Source organism: Malus sylvestris, chromosome 7 (genome assembly GCF_916048215.2).
Source record: "Malus sylvestris chromosome 7, drMalSylv7.2, whole genome shotgun sequence".
Taxonomy (NCBI): domain Eukaryota; kingdom Viridiplantae; phylum Streptophyta; class Magnoliopsida; order Rosales; family Rosaceae; genus Malus; species Malus sylvestris.
The window spans coordinates 9,290,075-9,311,000 of record NC_062266.1 but is presented as its reverse complement, the minus strand read 5'-3'; the positions used below and the strand labels follow the sequence as shown (position 1 = coordinate 9,311,000).

The 20,926-nt window shown below is 42.9% G+C and overlaps 2 protein-coding genes and 1 long non-coding RNA gene across 4 annotated transcripts in view; all 3 read right to left on the bottom strand.

Moving 5' to 3' along the window:
* Nucleotides 1–6,237, bottom strand: part of LOC126627837 (protein TRIGALACTOSYLDIACYLGLYCEROL 4, chloroplastic-like) — a 48,495-nt gene extending 42,258 nt beyond the window's left edge. For both annotated transcript variants that reach the window (XM_050297406.1, XM_050297407.1), the window contains exon 1: nucleotides 5,422–6,237. The gene's annotated coding sequence lies outside the window, so the exon portion shown is untranslated. The remainder of the gene's footprint in view (nucleotides 1–5,421) is intronic.
* Nucleotides 107–18,306, bottom strand: LOC126627841 (uncharacterized). Its single transcript, XM_050297414.1, has 3 exons — nucleotides 18,026–18,306; nucleotides 8,440–8,633; nucleotides 107–443 (listed from the first exon to the last, which is right to left on the bottom strand). Exons 1-3 carry the CDS (start codon nucleotides 18,282–18,284, stop codon nucleotides 222–224), a joined length of 675 nt encoding a protein of 224 aa, XP_050153371.1. The 5' UTR covers nucleotides 18,285–18,306; the 3' UTR covers nucleotides 107–221.
* On the bottom strand, nucleotides 12,221–13,896 carry LOC126627864 (uncharacterized). The gene is made up of 2 exons (XR_007625148.1): nucleotides 13,616–13,896; nucleotides 12,221–12,819 (listed from the first exon to the last, which is right to left on the bottom strand). It is a non-coding gene; the product is annotated as an uncharacterized LOC126627864 (long non-coding RNA).
* Nucleotides 18,307–20,926: the final 2,620 nt, after the last annotated feature.

The window sequence follows — 20,926 nt, the reverse complement described above, 5'->3', positions numbered from 1 at the left end:
CTCGGGAAATTAAGGGAACACTACCCCAACCTACATGCTCCACTCAGAAAGCTTCAACATACAAGCTTCAACAAAAGAAAATTCAAAGAACTTAGCGAAGAAGGCTTTGGTGTATTTAACACAATACGTTGAAATGAAGGAAAGCTTATTTATTGATATCCCCGATAAGCTACAAATATGTACATATACATGAGTCAAAATAAACACACAAGAGGGAGCCTTCACAAAGGTTGCTTAGGAGAAGTCTCAGCAGTCGGTAGAGCCCCAGAAAGAGAAGGCACCAGAGGGGGATCATTTGGAGCCTCAGTACTGGACAGAACCCTAGAAGGAGGAGGCATCAGAGGTTGATCATTTGGAGCTTCATTACGCGGTACAACCCCAGAAGACGAAGGCAATAAATGCCTTTGGAACAAACCCACAAATCTCTGATGATCAAGTAAAACCTGACCATCAGTTTCCTTCATCTGGTCAAGCTTCCTCTTCATGTTTGTAGCATAGTCATGTGCGAGCCGGTGCAACTGTTTATTCTCATGCTTGAGCCCTCTAATCTCCTGTTTGAGACTCATCACTTCAGCCGCCAATGATTCAACTTGGCGGGTTCGAGCAAATAGGCGTTGGGCCATATTAGACACAGAACCTGCACACTGAACACTGAGAGCCAGCGAATCCTTAACAGCTAACTCATCAGACCGTTTGGAAAGTAGTCTGTTATCTTTGGGAGTAAGAAGGTTCCTGGCCACCACCGCAGCGGTCATATCATTCTTCATCACGGAATCCCCAACGGTAAGAGGACCAGTTGGGGAGACGAAGGATGGGCGCCATATGTTGTCTGGAGAAGGCGGGGCTGCCTCTTCAACAAGGTTCAAGTCAAAACGACGGTCGGAGGGGCCAGACATTTTCAAAGGTGTTGAAGAGAGAAGAGGTCGGACAAATCAAGATCTTAGAAGTGCAAGAATGAAGCTTCTACTGGTGGAGATTCAAGTGTGCTTTGGAACTTAATGCCAGCCTCTATAAAAATCTGCACTCGACGGAGCTTCAGAAATCAAAAAGGCGCCTCCTCAGAAATCGAAGAGGCGTTTGCTTTCTTAAAAGTTGGGCTGCTTAGAGATCACGAGGGTTGATCTGAGAAATCGAAGAGCCGTTTGCTTTCTCAAAAGTTGGGCTGCTCAAAGACCACGAAGGCCGATCTCAGAAATCGAAGAGGCGCTCGCTTTCTCAAAAGCTGGGCTCCCTAGAGACCACGAGGGCCGATCTCAGAAATCGAAGAGGCACCTACTTTTCCAGCCTTGTCAGCACCTGTCACACGCACACTCAGCTTTGTGGAAATTATGGGCATTCTGTCAAAGACTTCTGGGGAAGTAGAAAACACATGAATCTTACTGTTTAATCACCCACTTCCCACACGCAACAATAGCTCATGGGTACCACAGATAACTTTGCCAAAGTTCTCTGCCAAAGTTGAGCACGTGAAGCTTGCAGCTCCCACTACATCGCTCTGACCATATTATTACCCACAAGGGTAAAGGAACAGTACCACTGCTGGATAATTGGAAAGTCCATGTATGTCAACCTCTGTGCTTCGTGGCAAGGTAGACTAGCAAACATGCCCAACCTTTACTCACATTCGAGAAAACACTCCCAATAAGATTGCTTGCTCCAAAATCGAAGAGGCACCGTCTTCCGAATCTAAAGAGCCAGACTCCCAACATGACTACTTTCTTAAAAATCGAAGAGAGGGTAAAGGAACAGTACCATTGCTGGATAATTGGAAAGTCCCTGTGTGTCAACCTCTGTGCTTCGTGGCAAGGTAGACTAGCAAACATGCCCAACCTTTACTCACATTCGAGAAAACACTCCCAACAAGATTGCTTGCTCCAAAATCGAAGAGGCACCGCCCTCCAAATCTCGAGAGCCACTCTCCCAACATGATTACTTTCTCAAAAATCGAAGAGACACTGCTCCCCGAATCTCGAGAGCCAGACCCCCAGCATGATTGCTTTCTCAAAAATCGGTGAGGCACCGTTCTCCGAATCAATCGAAGAGGCGCTCGCTTTCTCAAAAGCTGGGCTGCTCAGAGACCACGAGGGCCGATCTCAGAAATCGAAGAGGCATCTACTTTTCTAGCCTTGTCAGCACCTGTCACACGCACACTCAGCTTTGCAGAAATTATGGGCATTCTGTCGAAGACTTCTGGTGAAGTAGAAAGCACATGAATCTTACTGTTCAATCACCCACTTCCCACACGCAACAATAACTCATGGGTACCACAGATCACTTTGCCAAAGTTCTCTGCCAAAGTTGAGCATGTGAAGCTTGCAGCTCCCACTACATCGCTCTGACCAAGAAAGGTAAAAGAATAGCAAAGAAACAGCACTAACAAAGTTTAGACACATAAATTTTGAAGGTCTAGCTACCATATTATTACCCACAAGGGTAAAGGAACAGTACCACTGCTGGATAATTGGAAAGTCCCTATGTGTCAACCTCTGTGCTTCGTGGCAAGGTAGACTAGCAAACATGCCCAACCTTTACTCACATTCGAGAAAACAGTCCCAACAAGATTGCTTGCTCCAAAATCGAAGAGGCACCGTCCTCCGAATCTCGAGAGCCAGACTCCCAACATGACTACTTTCTCAAAATCGAAGAGAGGGTAAAGGAACAGTACCATTGCTGGATAATTGGAAAGTCCCTGTGTGTCAACCTTTGTGCTTCGTGGCAAGGTAGACTAGCAAACATGTCCAACCTTTACTCACATTCGAGACAACACTCCCAACAAGATTGCTTGCTCCAAAATCGAAGAGGCACCTCCTTCCGAATCTCGAGAGCCATACTCCCAACATGATTACTTCCTCAAAAATCGAAGAGACACTGCTCTCCGAATCTCGAGAGTCAGACCCCCAGCATGATTGCTTTCTCAAAAATCGAAGAGGCATCGTTCTCCGAATCTCGAGAGCCAGATACCACAGACCACTTTTTCAAAGTGCTCTGACAGAGTTAAAACATGTGAAACTGGCAGCTCCCACTACCGTGCTATGACCAAGCAGGGTAAAGGAATAGCATTACTACTTGTTGTTAGGGAGACTCCTATATATGTCGACCTCCATCCCCAACGGACAGGCAGACCTGCAAAAATGCTCAACCCTTCATCATATCTGAGAGGGCACTCCCAACAAAGCCTTTCGAAATATTTAGCTTTCTTTCCCCCCGATAATACCTCTGCAAACAAGCTATACTAGAGCAAGAATATCTCATATCATCAGGGTTAAAAGCAAGAGTATCCCATATCATGCTTTTTCCCTGTTTTTTCTTTTGGCCTTGTTTTTACCTGCAAGACAAGGAGAAAGAGAGCAATCAGTCAGCACTTGGAATCAAGCTTCCAGCCAGGAACTGACTGCCTGGAACCCCTTACCTGATTACTTACCTGGCATTGCTCTCGAGTACTCATCTTCATCATCTTATGTTTCCAGGGAAGATTCCGCATCTGCTTGAGGAACAGATAGGGCAAGTGCGAAGGATACAAGGAAGCATGTGGAGACAAGCGTAACAGCACACGTGCCGATACATCCATTACTCTGTCAAAAGCAAAAGTATCCCATATCAGCAGGGTGGAACGTACTCTAGATTTGATGGACTTGTTTTGACCCTCAAATTCTTCAGTCGGCCTTATACTCTGGAGGAAACCAGAAAACCCTCCAGCTCAGTTCAAGAATAAGCCTGTGGAAAGTTACTTCTTCAAAAGCAAAAGTATCTCATATCATCTCTTCTCATTTTTCTTCTCTTTATCCTTCATGCTGCTGCAAGATGGGGAGAAGGTGAACAATCAGTCGGAGCTCTGATTGCTTACCTTGTCTGTCACCTCTTTCAGCAGACCCCCTAGCTCGGCGACTTGGGGGACTCCTACTACATGGTTTGTATCGCGCTTGACCAAGCCTGAAACTACAAGTAAGCTTCAAGTGAAATTGATACATTACCTTGTGCATCTCCACCAGTTAAAGATACCACCCCTGGATGGAGGAAGAGTACTTCCAGAGAAGATGCCACATCTACCTATGAGACAGATAAGGCAAGTCAAGACGACACCACACTCCGATACTTAGAAGTTTCGTGATTACGAGATCATTCTCCCACAATATTTCCTAATGTCATTTGTACTAAATCATTCACTCGTACTCACTAAAGGAGAGCTTGAACCTATGTACTTGTGTAAACCCTTCACAATTAATGAGAACTCTTCTATTCCGTGGACGTAGCCAATCTGGGTGAACCACGTACATCTTGTGTTTGCTTTCCTATCTCTATCCATTTATATACTTATCCACACTAATGACCGGAGCAATCTAGCGAAGATCACAAAAAGTGACCGTTTTCGTTACCTAGGATCTATCTTGCAAGAGAACGGAGAATTAGATGGAGATCTCAACCATAGAATACGAGCTGGATGGAAAGAGTGCATCCGGCGTGTTGTGTGACCGTCGTAGGCCACTGAAGCTCAAGGGAAAATTTTATAGGACGGCAATAAGGCCAGCGATGTTGTATGGCAGAGAATGTTGGGTGGTGAAGCATCAACACGTACACAAAATGGGTGTAGCGGAGATGAGGATGCTTCGTGGGATGTGTGGGCACACGAGAAAGGATAAGATTGGGAATGAGGATATCCGAGGTAAAGTAGGAGTAGCCGAAATTGTAGGAAAGATGAGAGAAAATCGGCTCTGGTGATTTGGACATGTGCAAAGAAGGCCGACTGACGCTCCGGTTCGAAGATGTGACTACGGGACAGAGGTTCAGGGCCGAAGGGGTAGAGGAAGACCTAGGAAAACTTTGGAAGAGACTCTAAGAAAAGACTTAGAGTACTTGGATCTAACGGAGGGCATGACACAAAACCGAGCGCAATGGCGTTCTAGGATTCATATAGCCGACCCCACTTAGTGGGAAAAGGCTTTGTTGTTGTTGTTGTATAGAATTCCGTATCTGGTCTTCTGTGGTGCAAACATCAGGAAATAGTAAAGGTAAAATCCTTAAGAGATTGCACACTGTCGGCAACAGACCTGGACTAATAAACACAAAACAAAAATATTGGATTGTTCTGTTAGAACTTTTGTCTCTAGAATTATATTTTATTACTATTATTTATGATGTTTTTTTTTACTGCAGGCACATCTACCTACAACCACGGAACAGATGAAACGAGGTGACATACTCATTACATATGCTGGGTTTAATATTAAAGTAGAAAACTACTACACATACAATATAAGTGAAACTAAGAGGTACCAAAACATGTATACATGTATAAAAACAGGCAAATGTATAAGCTAAAAAGTTATACGATATTGCACCTGAGTATTGGTATAAAACTTCCAACAAAAATGTAATGAGATAATACAAGTTATCACAGAAAATATGAGTAATGTGTAAAATTACCAAAAATTCCAGATACTGAAGAATGAGGTTCTTTATGACGCACATCATAAGATGGCCGCCAAAACCAACCCTTTTCTTTCTGTATCATGATGTCTTTTCGTGTCTCATTTTGCCTCCACAGATCTTGGCTTTTTTCATAAGAAAAGGCAGCCTTTGCGCAGAATCCAGGCATTAGAGAAGTAGGTGCCTCACCATCTACGGAATTAACTGCCTGGATGTTTTTAGGTAGACCAATGCGGTACCACAATCCAGAACCGGAAACAAGTGATGACATATCTAAGGACATTGACTCAGGCAAATCCCAGTATTTTCCTTTATGGTCAACGAACAGTTCAGGCCATGCAGCCTCAAGTGTAATATCATGGTAATAAAGCTCATAATTTAAACATGAAGATAAATGAAGGAAATAAAGGTACAGACATGAACTTTTTCACTAACACAGCTTAGGGAGCACATGTGCAATGTTAAAGGTACAGACATTAACTTTTTCTGTACATGGCTCTTAATTTGCAGACATGAAACTTTCCACTTTTATCTATGTTCGGTGCAGTGCATATGTGCAATGTTGTCTAGCCATGTAACCTATATTTAAAGGTGGTAAACATAAGAAACTTGTAAATTAAGCCGTCTGAAGCATGTGATAAATATGACCTATATCCAAGGTATGTTCAGGAAAGAATTGAAAAAATTGTGGCCTCATTTGGTCTCTAAGATTGGATTGAAATGGACAACCCACTATATTCAAGGTATGTTGACGAAAGAAATGAAAAAAATGTGGGTTACTTGAAGGTAGGAGATGGATTATTTTCGACTAGATACCAAAGAAGGAGAGTTGGATATCTATAAACTAGCTAGAGCAAGGGAAAAGAAGACAAAGGACCTAAACCAAGTGAGGTGCATCAAGGATGAGGATGGAAAGGTTCTTGCTACAGAGAACGCGGTTAAAGACAGATGGAAAGGTTATTTTCATAATCTTTTCAATGAAGGACATGAAAGGAGTGCTTCTTTAGGGGAGTTGAGTAACTCAGAAGAGTGTAGAAACTACTCTTTTTATCGTAGAATCCGGAAGGAAGAAGTGGGTGTAGCTTTGAAGAAGATGAAGCATAGAAAAGCAGTAGGCCCAGACGATATACCAATCGAAGTGTGGAAAGTTTTGGGAGAGACATGTATAACATGGCTCACTGACCTTTTCAATAGGATTTTGAAAACAAAGAAGATGCCGAATGAGTGACGAATGAGCACTTTGGTGCCTATCTACAAGAATAAGGGCGATGTACAAAATTGCATGAACTATAGGGGAATTAAGCTAATGAGTCATACAATGAAGCTCTGGGAGAGAGTCATTGAGCATAGATTGAGGCAAGAGACACGGGTTTCGGACAACCAATTCGGATTCATGCCAGGGCGCTCAACCATGGAGGCAATCTATCTCTTACGAAGATTGATGGAAAGATATAGAGATGGGAAAAAGGATTTACACATGGTCTTTATAGATTTGGAAAAAGCGTATGATAGGGTCCCAAGAGACATTCTTTGGAGGATTTTAGAGAAGAAAGGAGTACGAGTAGCATATATCCAAGCTATACAGGATATGTATGAAGGAGCAAAGACTGCCGTAAGAACTCATGAAGGACAAACCGAAAGCTTTCCCATAACTGTAGGATTACATCAAGGCTCATCCTTAAGTCCTTACCTTTTTGCGTTGGTAATGGATGAGTTAACAGGACATATTCAAGGTGATATTCCTTGGTGTATGCTTTTCGCAGATGATATAGTGTTGATAGATGAAACTCAGGAAGGGGTAAATGCAAAGCTTAACCTTTGGAGAGAAGTGTTGGAATCTAAAGGTCTTCGCCTAAGCCGATCAAAGACAGAATATATGGAGTGCAAGTTCAGTGCAAATGGAGGCCAAAACGAGTTAGGGGTGAGGATCGGAGATCAAGAAATACCAAAGAGCGACCGTTTTCGTTACCTAGGATCTATCTTGCAAAAGAACGGAGAATTAGATGGAGATCTCAACCATAGAATACAAGCTGGATGGATGAAGTGGAAGAGTGCATCCGGCGTGTTGTGTGACCGCCGTATGCCACTGAAGCTCAAGGGAAAATTTTATAGGACGGCAATAAGGCCGGCGATGCTGTATGGCACAGAATGTTGGGCGGTGAAGCATCAACACGTACACAAAATGGGTGTAGCGGAGATGAGGATGCTTCGTTGGATGTGTGGGCACACGAGAAAGGATAAGATTAGGAATGAGGATATTCGGGGTAAAGTAGGAGTAGCCGAAATTGAAGGAAAGATGAGAGAAAATCGGTTACGGTGGTTTGGACATGTGCAAAGAAGGCCTACTGACGCTCCGATTAGAAGATGCGACTATGGGACAGAGGTTCAGGGCCGAAGGGGCAGAGGAAGACCTAGGAAAACTTTGGAAGAGACCCTAAGAAAAGACTTAGAGTACTTGGATCTAACGGAGGACATGAAACAGGACAGAACACAATGGCGTTCTAGGATTCATATAGCCGATCCCACTTAGTGACTTGGATTTTCCAAGTCTCCAACCGAGAAGTTTTCCTCACTCGGGAAATTAAGGGAACACTACCTCCACCTATATGCTCCACTCACAAAGCTTCAACATACAAGCTTCAACAAAAGAAAATTCAAAGAACTTAGCGAAGAAGGCTTTGGTGTATTTAACACAATACGTTGAAATGAAGGAAAGCTTATTTATTGATATCCCCGATAAGTTACAAATATGTACATATACTTGAGTCAAAATAAACAAACAAGTGGGAGCCTTCACAAAGGTTGCTTAGGAGAAGTCTCAGCAGTCGGTAGAGCCCCAGAAAGAGAAGGCACCGGAGGGGGATCATTCGGAGCCTCAGTACTGGACAAAACCCTAGAAGGAGGAGGCATCAGAGATTGATCATTTGGAGCTTCATTACGCGGTACAGCCCCAGAAGACGAAGGCAATAAATGCCTTTGGAACAAACCCACAAATCTTTGATGATCAAGTAAAACCTGACCATCAGATTCCTTCATCTGGTCAAGCTTCCTCTTCATGTTTGTAGCATAGTCATGTGCGAGCCGGTGCAACTGTTTATTCTCATGCTTGAGCCCTCTAATCTCCTGTTTGAGACTCATCACTTCAGCCGCCAATGATTCAACTTGGCGGGTTCGAGCAAATAGGCGTTGGGCCATATTAGACACAGAACCTGCACACTGAACACTGAGAGCCAGAGAATCCTTAACAGACAACTCATCAGACCGTTTGGAAAGTAGTCTGTTATCTTTGGGAGTGAGAAGGTTCCTGGCCACTACCGCAGCAGTCATATCATTCTTCATCACGGAATCCCTAACGGTAAGAGGACCAGTAGGGGAGACGAAGGATGGGCGCCATATGTTGTCTGGAGAAGGCGGGGCTGCCTCTTCAACAAGGTTCAAGTCAAAACGACGGTCGGAGGGGCCAGACATTTTCAAAGGTGTTGAAGAGAGAAGAGGTCGGACAAATCAAGATCTTAGAAGTGCAAGAATAGAGCTTCTACTGGTGGATATTCAAGTGTGCTTTGGAACTTAATGTCAGCCCCTATAAAAATCTGCACTCGACGAAGCTTCAGAAATCGAAGAGGCGCCTGCTCAGAAATCGAAGAGGCGTTTGCTTTCTCAAAAGCTGGGTTGCTCAGAGACTACGAGGGTCGATCTCAGAAATCGAAGAGGCGTTTGCTTTCTCAAAAGCTGGGCTGCTCAAAGACCATGAAGGCCGATCTCAGAAATCGAAGAGGCGCTTGCTTTCTCAAAAGCTAGGCTGCTCAGAGACCACGAGGGCCGATCTTAGAAATCGAAGAGGCACCTACTTTTTCAGCCTTGTCAGCACCTGTCACACGCACACTCAGCTTTGCAGAAATTACGGGCATTCTGTCGAAGATTTCTGGTGAAGTAGAAAGTACATGAATCTTACTGTTCAATCACCCACTTTCCATACGCAACATTAGCTCATGGGTACCACAGATAACTTTGCCAAAATTCTCTGACAAAGTTGAGACACGTGAAGCTTGCAGCTCCCACTACATCGCTCTGACCAAGAAGGGTAAAAGAATAGCAAAGAAATAGCACTAACAAAGTTTAGACACATAAATTTTGAAGGTCTAGCTACCATAATATTACCCACAAGGGTAAAGGAACAGTACCACTGCTGGATAATTGGAAAGTCCCGGTGTGTCAACCTCTGTGCTTCGTGGCAAGGTAGACTAGCAAACATGCCCAACCTTTACTCACATTCGAGAAAACACTCCTAACAAGATTGCTTGCTCCAAAATCGAAGAGGCACCGCCCTCCGAATCTCGAGAGCCAGACTCCCAACATGATTACTTTCTCAAAAATCGAAGAGAGGGTAAAGGAACAGTACCACTGCTGGATAATTGGAAAGTCCCGGTGTGTCAACCTTTGTGCTTCGTGGCAAGGTAGACTAGCAAACATGCCCAACCTTTACTCACATTCGAGAAAACACTCCCAACAAGATTGCTTGCTCCAAAATCGAAGAGGCACCGCCCTCCGAATCTCGAGAGCCAGACTCCGAACATGATTACTTTCTCAAAATCGAAGAGAGGGTAAAGGAACAGTACCACTGCTGGATAATTGGAAAGTCCCTGTGTGTCAACCTCTGTGCTTCGTGGCAAGGTAGACTAGCAAACATGCCCAACCTTTACTCACATTCGAGAAAACACTCCCAACAAGATTGCTTGCTCCAAAATCGAAGAGGCACGGCCCTCCGAATCCCGAGAGCCAGACTCCCAACATGATTACTTTCTCAAAAATCGAAGAGACACCGCTCTCCGAATCTCGAGAGCCAGACCCCCAGCATGATTGCTTTCTCAAAAATCGAAGAGGCATCGTTCTCCGAATCTCGAGAGCCAGACCCCGACAGGTCTGTAATCTTCACACGCAACATTAGCTTTCCAGATACCACAAACCACTTTTTCAAAGTGCTCTGACAGAGTTAAAACATGTGAAGCTGGCAGCTCCCACTACCGTGCTATAACCAAGCAGGATAAAGGAATAACATTATTACTTGATGTTAGGGAGACTCCTATATATGTCGACTTCCATCCCTAACGGACAGGCAGACCTGCAAAAATGCTCAACCCTTTCTCTTATCTGAGAGGGCACTCCCAACAAAGCCTTTCGAAATATTCAGCTTTCTTTCCCCCGGATAATACCTCTGTAAACAAGCTATACTAGAGCAAGAATATCTCATATCATCAGGGTTAAAAGCAAGAGTATCCCATATCATGCTTTTTCCCTATCTTTTCCTTTGGCCTTGTTCTTACCTGCAAGACAAGGAGAAAGAGAGCAATCAGTCAGCACTTGGAATCAAGCTTCCAGCCAGGAACTGACTGCCTGGAACCCCTTACCTGATTACTTACCTGGCATTGCTCTCGAGTACTCATCTTCAACATCTTATGCTTCCAGGGAAGATACCGCATCTGCCTGAGGAACAGATAGGGCAAGTGAGAAGGATACAAGGAAGCATGTGGAGACAAGCGTAACAGCACACGTGCCGATACATCCACTACTCTATCAAAAGCAAAAGTATCCCATATCAGCAGGGTCGAACGTACTCTAGATTTGATGGACTTGTTTTGACCCTCAAATTCTTCAGTCGGCCTTATACTCTGGAGGAAACCAGAAAACCCTCCAGCCCAGTTCAAGAATAAGCCTGTGGAAAGTTACTTCTTCAAAAGCAAAAGTATCCCATATCATCTCTCCTCATTTTTCTTCTCTTTATCCTTCATCCTGCCTGCAAGATAGGGAGAATGTGAACAATCAGCCGGAGCTCTGATTGCTTACCTTGTCTGTCACCTCTTTCAGCAGATCTCCCAGCTCGGCGACTTGGGGGACTCCTACTACATGGTTTGTATCTCGCTTGACCAAGCATGAAACTACAAGTAAGCAAGCTGGATGGATCACAAAAAGTAGCCAATCTGGGTGAACCACGTACATCTTGTGTTTGCTTTCCTATCTCTATCCATTTATATACTTATCCACACTAATGACCGGAGCAATCTAGCGAAGATCACAAAAAGTGACCGTTTTCGCTACCTAGGATCTATCTTGCAAAAGAACGGAGAATTAGATGGAGATCTCAACCATAGAATACAAGCTGGATGGATGAAGTGTAAGAGTGCATCCGGCGTGTTGTGTGACCGTCGTAGGCCACTAAAGCTCAAGGGAAAATTTTATAGGACGGCAATAAGGCCAGCGATGTTGTATGGCACAGAATGTTGGGCGGTGAAGCATCAACGTACACAAAATGGGTGTAGCGGAGATGAGGATGCTTCGTGGGATGTATGGGCACACGAGAAAGGATAAGATTGGGAATTAGGATATCCGAGGTAAAGTAGGAGTAGCCAAAATTGAAGGAAATATGAGAGAAAATCGGTTCCGGTGGTTTGGACATGTGCAAAGAAGGCCTACTGACGCTCCGGTTCGAAAATGTGACTACGGGACAGAGGTTCGGGGCCGAAGGAGTAGAGGAAGACCTAGGAAAACTTTGGAAGAGACCCTAAGAAAAGACTTGAGTACTTGGATCTAACGGAGGACATGACACAAATGAGCGCAATGGCGTTCTAGGATTCATATAGCCGACCCCGCTTAGTGGGAAAAGGCTTTGTTATTGTTGTTGTTGATGTCTTATCCCCCTTCTAATCCCCTCAATATGAAAACTCATTCACCTTTATCTTTAATATACATTGAATACAGTAGTTTATCCATTCCATTCCAATCCTAGAGACCAAACAAGGCCTTATTTTTCAACAATTAAGAAATTAGGAATAATACTTTTAAGATTATACATGCTCACTGATTCTGGTATATGTTCAAGTGATTAATAGCTCATGTAGATACATCCCTAGAATTACATATGTTTAACTTTAATTCCTATATGAGAAATTTGTCGTATGAAAGATAAAAAATCGCAGTACGATGATACTACAACGGATCAACCTGGCATGAACAAACCCCAGGAAGAACATTAAATCTAACAACTGCAATCAGTAAACATATCATCCACCTACACCCATAAATCACTCAAACTCGCTTCACGAACCTGGAAAACAAAAGATAACATGAATTCTGACTGTTTAAACAATTTGATTAAAGGTCAAAACTAGGAAAGCAAATGTGTGCCTTGTGAAAGAGCATCAATTTACTTTTTTTTCTCACCATTCCCTTCTGTGCTCAACTGTATGGATGATGACGGAGACAAAAGAAGCTGTGCGCATAATCCAAATGAATAAAGTGACTTGTCCATGACATGCTTCACCACATCTTTGAATGTAGAGACCTCCATCTCGTCATTAGTAAATTCAGCTTTAATAGAAGAAAAAGTTTCTTCGGGCGGAACTGCCCAAAACTCAACGCATTTGGATCAGAAAAAAAATGCATTTTCAATGCATTTACACAGTACATTCATTAGATACGATATTTTTCAAATTTCAAAACATCGAAACAAACTTTTTCACCTACAAAGTCCCATAAAAAGAAAAGTTGGATAATCCCAACCATTGCTCCGATAAACGTGATAAAGCAAAGGAAACTTTGATGCTCTCGAAAAACATAAGAACCCCCTTGCAAATCAGTAAAATAATGAGGCAACAAAAAATTCATGCTTTATGTGTTATACCACTATAACAAGGCAAACAAGCTTTGTTCGGCTGTCAAGCTTTCCACTCAATCTCTCTTTCTCACATCAAGTAATTCACCAATAATCCAAATCTTATATAATATATACCAACATCTTCCTACATATCAAACATAGCACAAACCAAGCCTAGAAGCAGAGGCTCTTTAGCAATTAGTAATATAAAAATCATTTACAAAAATACGAATTTGGAGAACAAAAAAAAGGTACATTTCTCAGGAACAGGAGACAAATTATCTTTCCTAACCTTTTTCCATTACCCAATTCCACCCCATAACAACAATTTCAATTGCTCTTCCCTCCAAACTTTCCCAGCAACCAAACAAACAACAAACGAATCACACCCATTTCCCATCATTTTCTCAGTAACTATAGAAACCACAAACTAATCCACGGACACGTAAAACGAAAAAGAATATCCATTAAACGAAAAATAAATAAAAAGATTGAGAAAAACCCAATAGGCAATAGCTAAGCAAAGAAGTTGTAGCAGTGTACCAGTTAGAGGTAGCTGGTCTGAGCAAGAGGGACTGGAGAGAGAAAGAACCCAAGTCCCTGTTAGAAGTGGGGGATTAGGAAGGTATAACACCCAAAGGGAATCCATTTCCCAAAGAGAGAGTTGCTGAATCCTGAGGGCTCGGCTGGCTCGAGCACCGTCGAGAGGAAATGGGTCGCCGGGAACGGCCTTGGCGGAGTCCTCTGGGGTCCGAGGCGAAGAAATGTTCAAGTCGCAGAAGGCTGTAGGTTTAAGAGGCGGGTTTGTGATTGTTTTATTTGTCTCTTTGTCCCGTTCCGTGCTAATGACACAATCTTACGTAGAGAAAAGGTTACGTAGCTATAATTGTTTTATAGCAAACTAATGAAAAGGGTTTGAAAATTTTGAGTTTTAATGATAAGGACAAAATAAAGGCTAAAGTGAATAGTACCAGGATTGACTTTTTAGTGTAAAAATGTGATTTTTCGTTAAAGTAAACAGTACCAGGTGCTTTTCGTTAAAGTTCCTTGTTTTATTCTTTAAGTGAAAGGGGAATGACACTATCACGAATCAACCAATCTCCTCCACCTTTTCCTTCCTGCTGCAGTGCTCCATTTTCGAAAGCCTTCCTCCTCTTTCAACGAGATTCTTCAATCAAACAAAACCACCGCCAACTCTGTAAATTGCTTTTCCACCTGTACCCAAATTCGACGACTAGCTCACACGCGAGAACCGCGACGCGCCACCAGTCCATCCTTGCATTTTCCAAAACCCTCTATACGGAAGGTAAGCAATTTATCCTACTTTAGATTTTAAAAAATTCTTTTCCAAAGAAATTAATCTTCTGGTGATTTTTCTAGGGTTCCAAAGATTGAAAAAATTATGGGTTCTTGAAGGATTGGAGTGAGTGAATCTTCCCCTTTGCCTCTTCGCCTCATCTGGCAAAACATCGTCCCCTTTAGCTCTGTTGCTCACAATTAACAGAAAAATATTCGAAACCTAAAACCCTCAAATCAGCAAAGCGAATTCCCACACTTAAACCTCGAAACCAACAAATCGATTTCAAGTGTTAAGCGGCTAGGTTCTAGGTCTTCTAATTCTGGCGAGCTGTTTTCGTACGAACGCCGGCAAACCGTACTATGTCGTCGTCTTGCCTTCGTCTTTCAGTTTCGAAATTCCAATTTAAGGTATGAGGGGTTTCAAATTTATTTATACAATATCCATCGATGAAGCAGAGTGGGTAGGATCAGTTGCTCCTTTTACAAATTTTAATCACCGCCAATTTTCCCACTTTTACAAATTTATTTATACGACAATTTTTTTTATTTTTTTATTTTTATCTCCTTTTTCTCTGTTTAGCGGTCGATGAAAGCAGAGTGGGTAAGATCAGTTGCTCTGCAGCCCCACCCTCCAAACGCTACCCCATCACTTTGCTTCTCGGCGATGGCATTGGTCTCAACCTCGCCCCCTCCATCGATGGTTTCTTTTAATTCTGCTTCCGTTTTCTTCCTTTTCTCAATTTTATTTCCATTTTACCTGTTTGGTTCCTGAGAAACGGTGGGAAAATTAAAAGGAAAAGTCTTTAATTTTCCCATATTTTCTTTGGGTCAATGTTTAACATTTTGAGCTGCTCTGTGTGTTGTATAATCGAGTAATTTTGTTGGGATTAGTAATTATATAACATTTGGATATTTGGATTTGACTGGAGTGCCATTACATGATGAGACCCTTTTGTCAGCTAAGCAATCGATACAATTCTTCTAGGAGCAGTTGGGCATAGGTCATGATTGTCCTTCTCAATCTGTTTTATTTCTTAGTTATTATCCTTTTCAAATGATATAATTTTGTTAATTCGATTATGGTTTTTGTTTCAAATTTTGGCTTCAATCTCTTTACTTTGATTCTAATGAATGAAGTGAATTGTTCCCAAAATTTCAAGTTTTTCATGAATATGTTGCATTTCTTTAAAGCATGATTTGATTTTTTATTGTAATTTCAACATTTTGGATCTCTATATGCCTTTTTATTATATTATTGCTGATTGGATCTGAGTGTAGAATTTGGAATTTGTTGAGGGGGCCTAATGTTACCATTGATGAAGTATGCGCTTTTGGAAGGAAAGTAGTGATATTTAATTATTGCTTATTGCATTTTGTCCAATTTTACAGCGAACGCGGTCAAAGACAGATGGAGAGGTTATTTTCATAATCTTTTCAATGAAGGACATGAAAGGAGTGCTTCTTTAGGGGAGTTGAGTAACTCAAAAAAGTGTAGAAACTACTCTTTTTATCGTCGAATCCGAAAGGAAGAAGTGGTTGTAGCTTTGAAGAAGATGAAGCATAGAAAAGCAATGGGCCTAGACGATATACCAATCGAAGTGTGGAAAGTTTTGGGAGAGAGGTATAACATGGCTCACTAACCTTTTCAATAGGATTTTGAAAACGAAGAAAATGCCAAATGAGTGGCGAACGAGCACTTTGGTGCATATCTACAAGAACAAGGGTGACGTACAAAATTGCATGAACTATAGGGGTATTAAGCTAATGAGTCATACAATGAAGCTTTGGAAGAGAGTCATTGAGCATAGATTGAGGCAAGAGACACGGGTTTCGGACAACCAATTCGGGTTCATGTCAGGGCGTTCAACCATGGAGGTAATCTATCTCTTACGAAGATTGATGGAAAGATATAGAGATGGGAAAAATGATTTAGACATGGTCTTTATAGATTTGGAAAAAGCGTATGATAGGGTCCCAAGAGACATTCTGTAGAGGATTTTAGAGAAGAAAGGAGTACGAGTAGCATATATCCAAGCTATAAAGGATATGTATGAAGAAGCAAAGACTGTCGTAAGAACTCATGAAGGACAAACCGAAAGCTTTCCCATAATTGTAGGATTACATCAAGGCTCATCCTTAAGTCCTTACCTTTTTGCGTTGGTAATGGATGAGTTAACAGGACATATTCAAGATGATATTCCTTGGTGTATGCTTTTCGCAGACGATATAGTGTTGATAGATGAAACTCAGGAAGGGGTAAATGCAAAGCTTAACCTTTGGAGATAAGTGTTGGAATCTAAAGGTCTTCGCCTAAGCCGATCAAAGACATAATAAATGGAGTGCAAGTTCAATGCTAATGGAGGCCAAAACGAGTTAGGGGTGAGGATCGGAGATCAAGAAATACCAAAGAGTGACCGTTTTCGTTACCTAGGATCTATCTTGCAACAGAACGGAGAATTAGATGGAGATCTCAATCATAGAATACAAGCTGGATGGATGAAGTGGAAGAGTGCATCCGGCGTGTTGTGTGACCGCCGTATGCCACTGAAGCTCAAGGGAAAATTTTATAGGACGGCAATAAGGCCAGCAATGCTGTATGACACAGAATGTTGGGCGGTGAAGCATCAACACGTACACAAAATGGGTGTAGCGGAGATGAGGATGCTTCGTTGGATGTGTGGGCACACGAGAAAGGATAAGATTAGGAATGAGGATATCCGGGGTAAAGTAGGAGTAGCCGAAATTGAAGGAAAGATAAGAGAAAATCGGTTACGGTGGTTTGGACATGTGCAAAGAAGGCCTACTGACGCTCCGATTAGAAGATGCGACTATGGGACAGAGGATCGGGGCCGAAGGGGTAGAGGAAGACCTAGGAAAACTTTGGAAGAGACTCTAAGAAAAGACTTAGAGTACTTGGATCTAACGGAGGACATGACACAGGACCGAGCACAATGGCGTTCCAAGATTCATATAGCCGACCCCACTTAGTGACTTGGATTTTCCAAATCTCCAACCGAGAAGTTTTCCTCACTCGGGAAATTAAGGGAACACTACCTCAACCTACATGTTCCACTTACAAAGCTTCAACAAAAGAAAAATTCAAAGAACTTAGTGAAGAAGGCTTTGGTGTATTTAACACAATACGTTAAAATGAAGCAAAGCTTATTTATTGATATCCCCGATAAGTTACAAATATGTACATATACATGAGTCAAAATAAACAAACAAGAGGGAGCTTTCACAAAGGTTGCTTAGGAGAAGTCTCAGCAGTCGGTAGAGCCCCAGAAAGAGAAGGCATCGGAGGGGGATCATTCGGAGCCTCAGTACTGGACAGAATCCTAGAAGGAGGAGGCATCAGAGGTTGATCATTTGGAGCTTCATTACGCGGTACAGCTCCAGAAGACGAAGGCAATAAATGCCTTTGGAACAAACCCACAAACCTCTGATGATCAAGTAAAACCTGACCATCAGATTCCTTCATCTGGTCAAGCTTCCTCTTCATGTTTGTAGCATAGTCATGTGCGAGCCAGTGCAACAGTTTATTCTCATGCTTGAGCCCTCTAATCTCCTGTTTGAGACTCATCACTTCAGCCGCCAATGATTCAACTTGGCGGGTTCGAGCAAATAGGCGTTGGACCATATTAGACATAGAACCTGCACACTGAACACTGAGAGCCAGAGAATCCTTAACAGCCAACTCATCAAACCGTTTGGAAAGTAGTCTGTTATCTTTGGGAGTGAGAAGGTTCCTAGCCACCACCGTAGCGGTCATATCATTCTTCATCACGGAATCCCCAACAGTAAGAGGACCAGTAGGGGAGACGAAGGATGGGCGCCATATGTTGTCTGGAGAAGGCGGGGCTGCCTCTTCAACAAGGTTCAAGTCAAAACGACGGTCGGATGGGCCAGACATTTTCAAAGGTGTTGAAGAGAGGAGGTCGGACAAATCAAGATCTTAGAAGTGCAAGAATGGAGCTTCTACTAGTGGAGATTCAAGTGTGCTTTGGAACTTAATGCCAACCTCTATAAAAATCTGCACTTTACGGAGCTTCAGAAATCGAAGAGGCGCCTGCTCAGAAATCGAAGAGGCGTTTGCTTTCTCAAAAGCTGGGTTGCTCAGAAACTACGAGGGTCGATCTCAGAAATCGAAGAGGCGTTTGCTTTCTCAAAAGCTGGGCTGCTCAAAGACCATGAAGGCCGATCTCAGAAATCGAAGAGGCGCTTGCTTTCTCAAAAGCTAGGCTGCTCAGAGACCACGAGGGCCGATCTTAGAAATCGAAGAGGCACCTACTTTTTCAGCCTTGTCAGCACCTGTCACACGCACACTCAGCTTTGCAGAAATTACGGGCATTCTGTCGAAGATTTCTGGTGAAGTAGAAAGTACATGAATCTTACTGTTCAATCACCCACTTTCCATACGCAACATTAGCTCATGGGTACCACAGATAACTTTGCCAAAATTCTCTGACAAAGTTGAGACACGTGAAGCTTGCAGCTCCCACTACATCGCTCTGACCAAGAAGGGTAAAAGAATAGCGAAGAAATAGCACTAACAAAGTTTAGACACATAAATTTTGAAGGTCTAGCTACCATATTATTACCCACAAGGGTAAAAGAACAGTACCACTGCTGGATAATTGGAAAATCCCTGTGTGTCAACCTCTGTGCTTCGTGGCAAGGTAGACTAGCAAACATGTCCAACCTTTACTCACATTCGAGAAAACACTCTCAACAAAATTGCTTGCTCCAAAATCGAAGAGGCACCGCCCTCTGAATCTCGAGAGCCAGACTCCCAACATGATTACTTTCTCAAAAATCGAAGAGACACCGCTCTCCGAATCTCGAGAGCCAGACCCCCAGCAGGATTGCTTTCTCAAAAATCGAAGAGGCATCGTTCTTCGAATCTCGAGAGCCAGATCCCCGACAGGATTGCTTGTCTGTAATCTTCACACGCAACATCAGCTTTCCAGATACCACAGAGCACTTTTTCAAAGTGCTCTGACAAAGTTAAAACATGTGAAGATGGCAGCTCCCACTACCGTGCTATGACCAAGCAGGGTAAAGGAATAGCATTACTACTTGTTGTTAGGGAGACTCCTATATATGTCGACCTCCATTCCCAACGGACAGGCAGACCTGCAAAAATGCTCAACCCTTTCTCATATATGAGAGGGCACTCCCAACGAAGCCTTTCGAAATATTCAGCTTTCTTTCCCCCCGATAATACCTCTGCAAACAAGCTATACCAGAGTAAGAATATCTCATATCATCAGGGTTAAAAGCAAGAGTATCCCATATCATGCTTTTTCCCTGTCTTTTCCTTTGGCCTTGTTCTTACCTGCAAGACAAGGAGAAAGAGAGCAATCAGTCAGCATTTGGAATCAAGATTCCAGTCAGGAACTGGTTGCCTGGAACCCCTTACCTGATTACTTACCTGGCATTGCTCTCGAGTACTCATCTCCAACATCTTATGCTTCCAGAGAAGGTACCGCATCTGCCTGAGGAACAGATAGGGCAAGTGAGAATGATACAAGGAAGCATGTGGAGACAAGATAGGGAGAATGATGCCTGCAAGATAGGGAGAATGAGAACAATCAGCCGGAACTCGAAATCAAACTTCTGATCTAGGACCGATTGCTTGGAGCTCTGATTGCTTACCTTGTTTGTCATCTCTTTCAACAGATCCCCTAGCTCGGCGACTTGGGGGACTTCTACTACATGGTTTGTATCGCGCTTGACCAAGCCTGAAACTACAAGTAAGCTTCAAGTGAAATTGATACATTACCTTGTGCATCTCCACCAGTTAAAGATACCATCCCTGGATCGAGGAAGAGTACTTCCAGAGAAGATGCCACATCTACTTATGAGACAGATAAGGCAAGTGAAGATGATACCACACTTCGGTACTTAGAAGTTTCATGATTACGAGATCATTCTCCCACAATATTTCCTAATGTCATTTGTACTAAATCATTCACTTGTACTCACTAAAGGAGAGCTTGAACCTATGTACTTGTGTAAACCCTTCACAATTAATGAGAACTCCTATATTCCGTGGACGTAGCCAATTTGGGTGAACCACGTACATCTTGTGTTTGCTTCCCTATCTCTATCCATTTATATACCTATCCACACTAATGACCGGAGCAATCTAGCGAATATCACAAAAAGCGACCGTTTTCGCTACCTAGGATCTATCTTCCAAAAGAACGGAGAATTAGATAGAGATCTCAACCATAGAATACAAGCTGGATGGATGAAGTGGAAGAGTGCATCCGGCGTGTTGTGTGACCGTCGTAGGCCACTGAAGCTCAAGGGAAAATTTTATAGGACGGCAATAAGGCCAGCGATGCGGTATAGCAAAGAATGTTGGGCGGTGAAGCATCAACACGTACACAAAATGGGTGTAGCGGAGATGAGGATGCTTCGTGGGATGTATGGGCACACGAGAAAGGATAAGATTAGGAATGAGGATATCCGAGATAAAGTAGGAGTAGTCGAAGGGACATGACACAAAACCGAGCGCAATGGCGTTCTAGGATTCATATAGCCGAC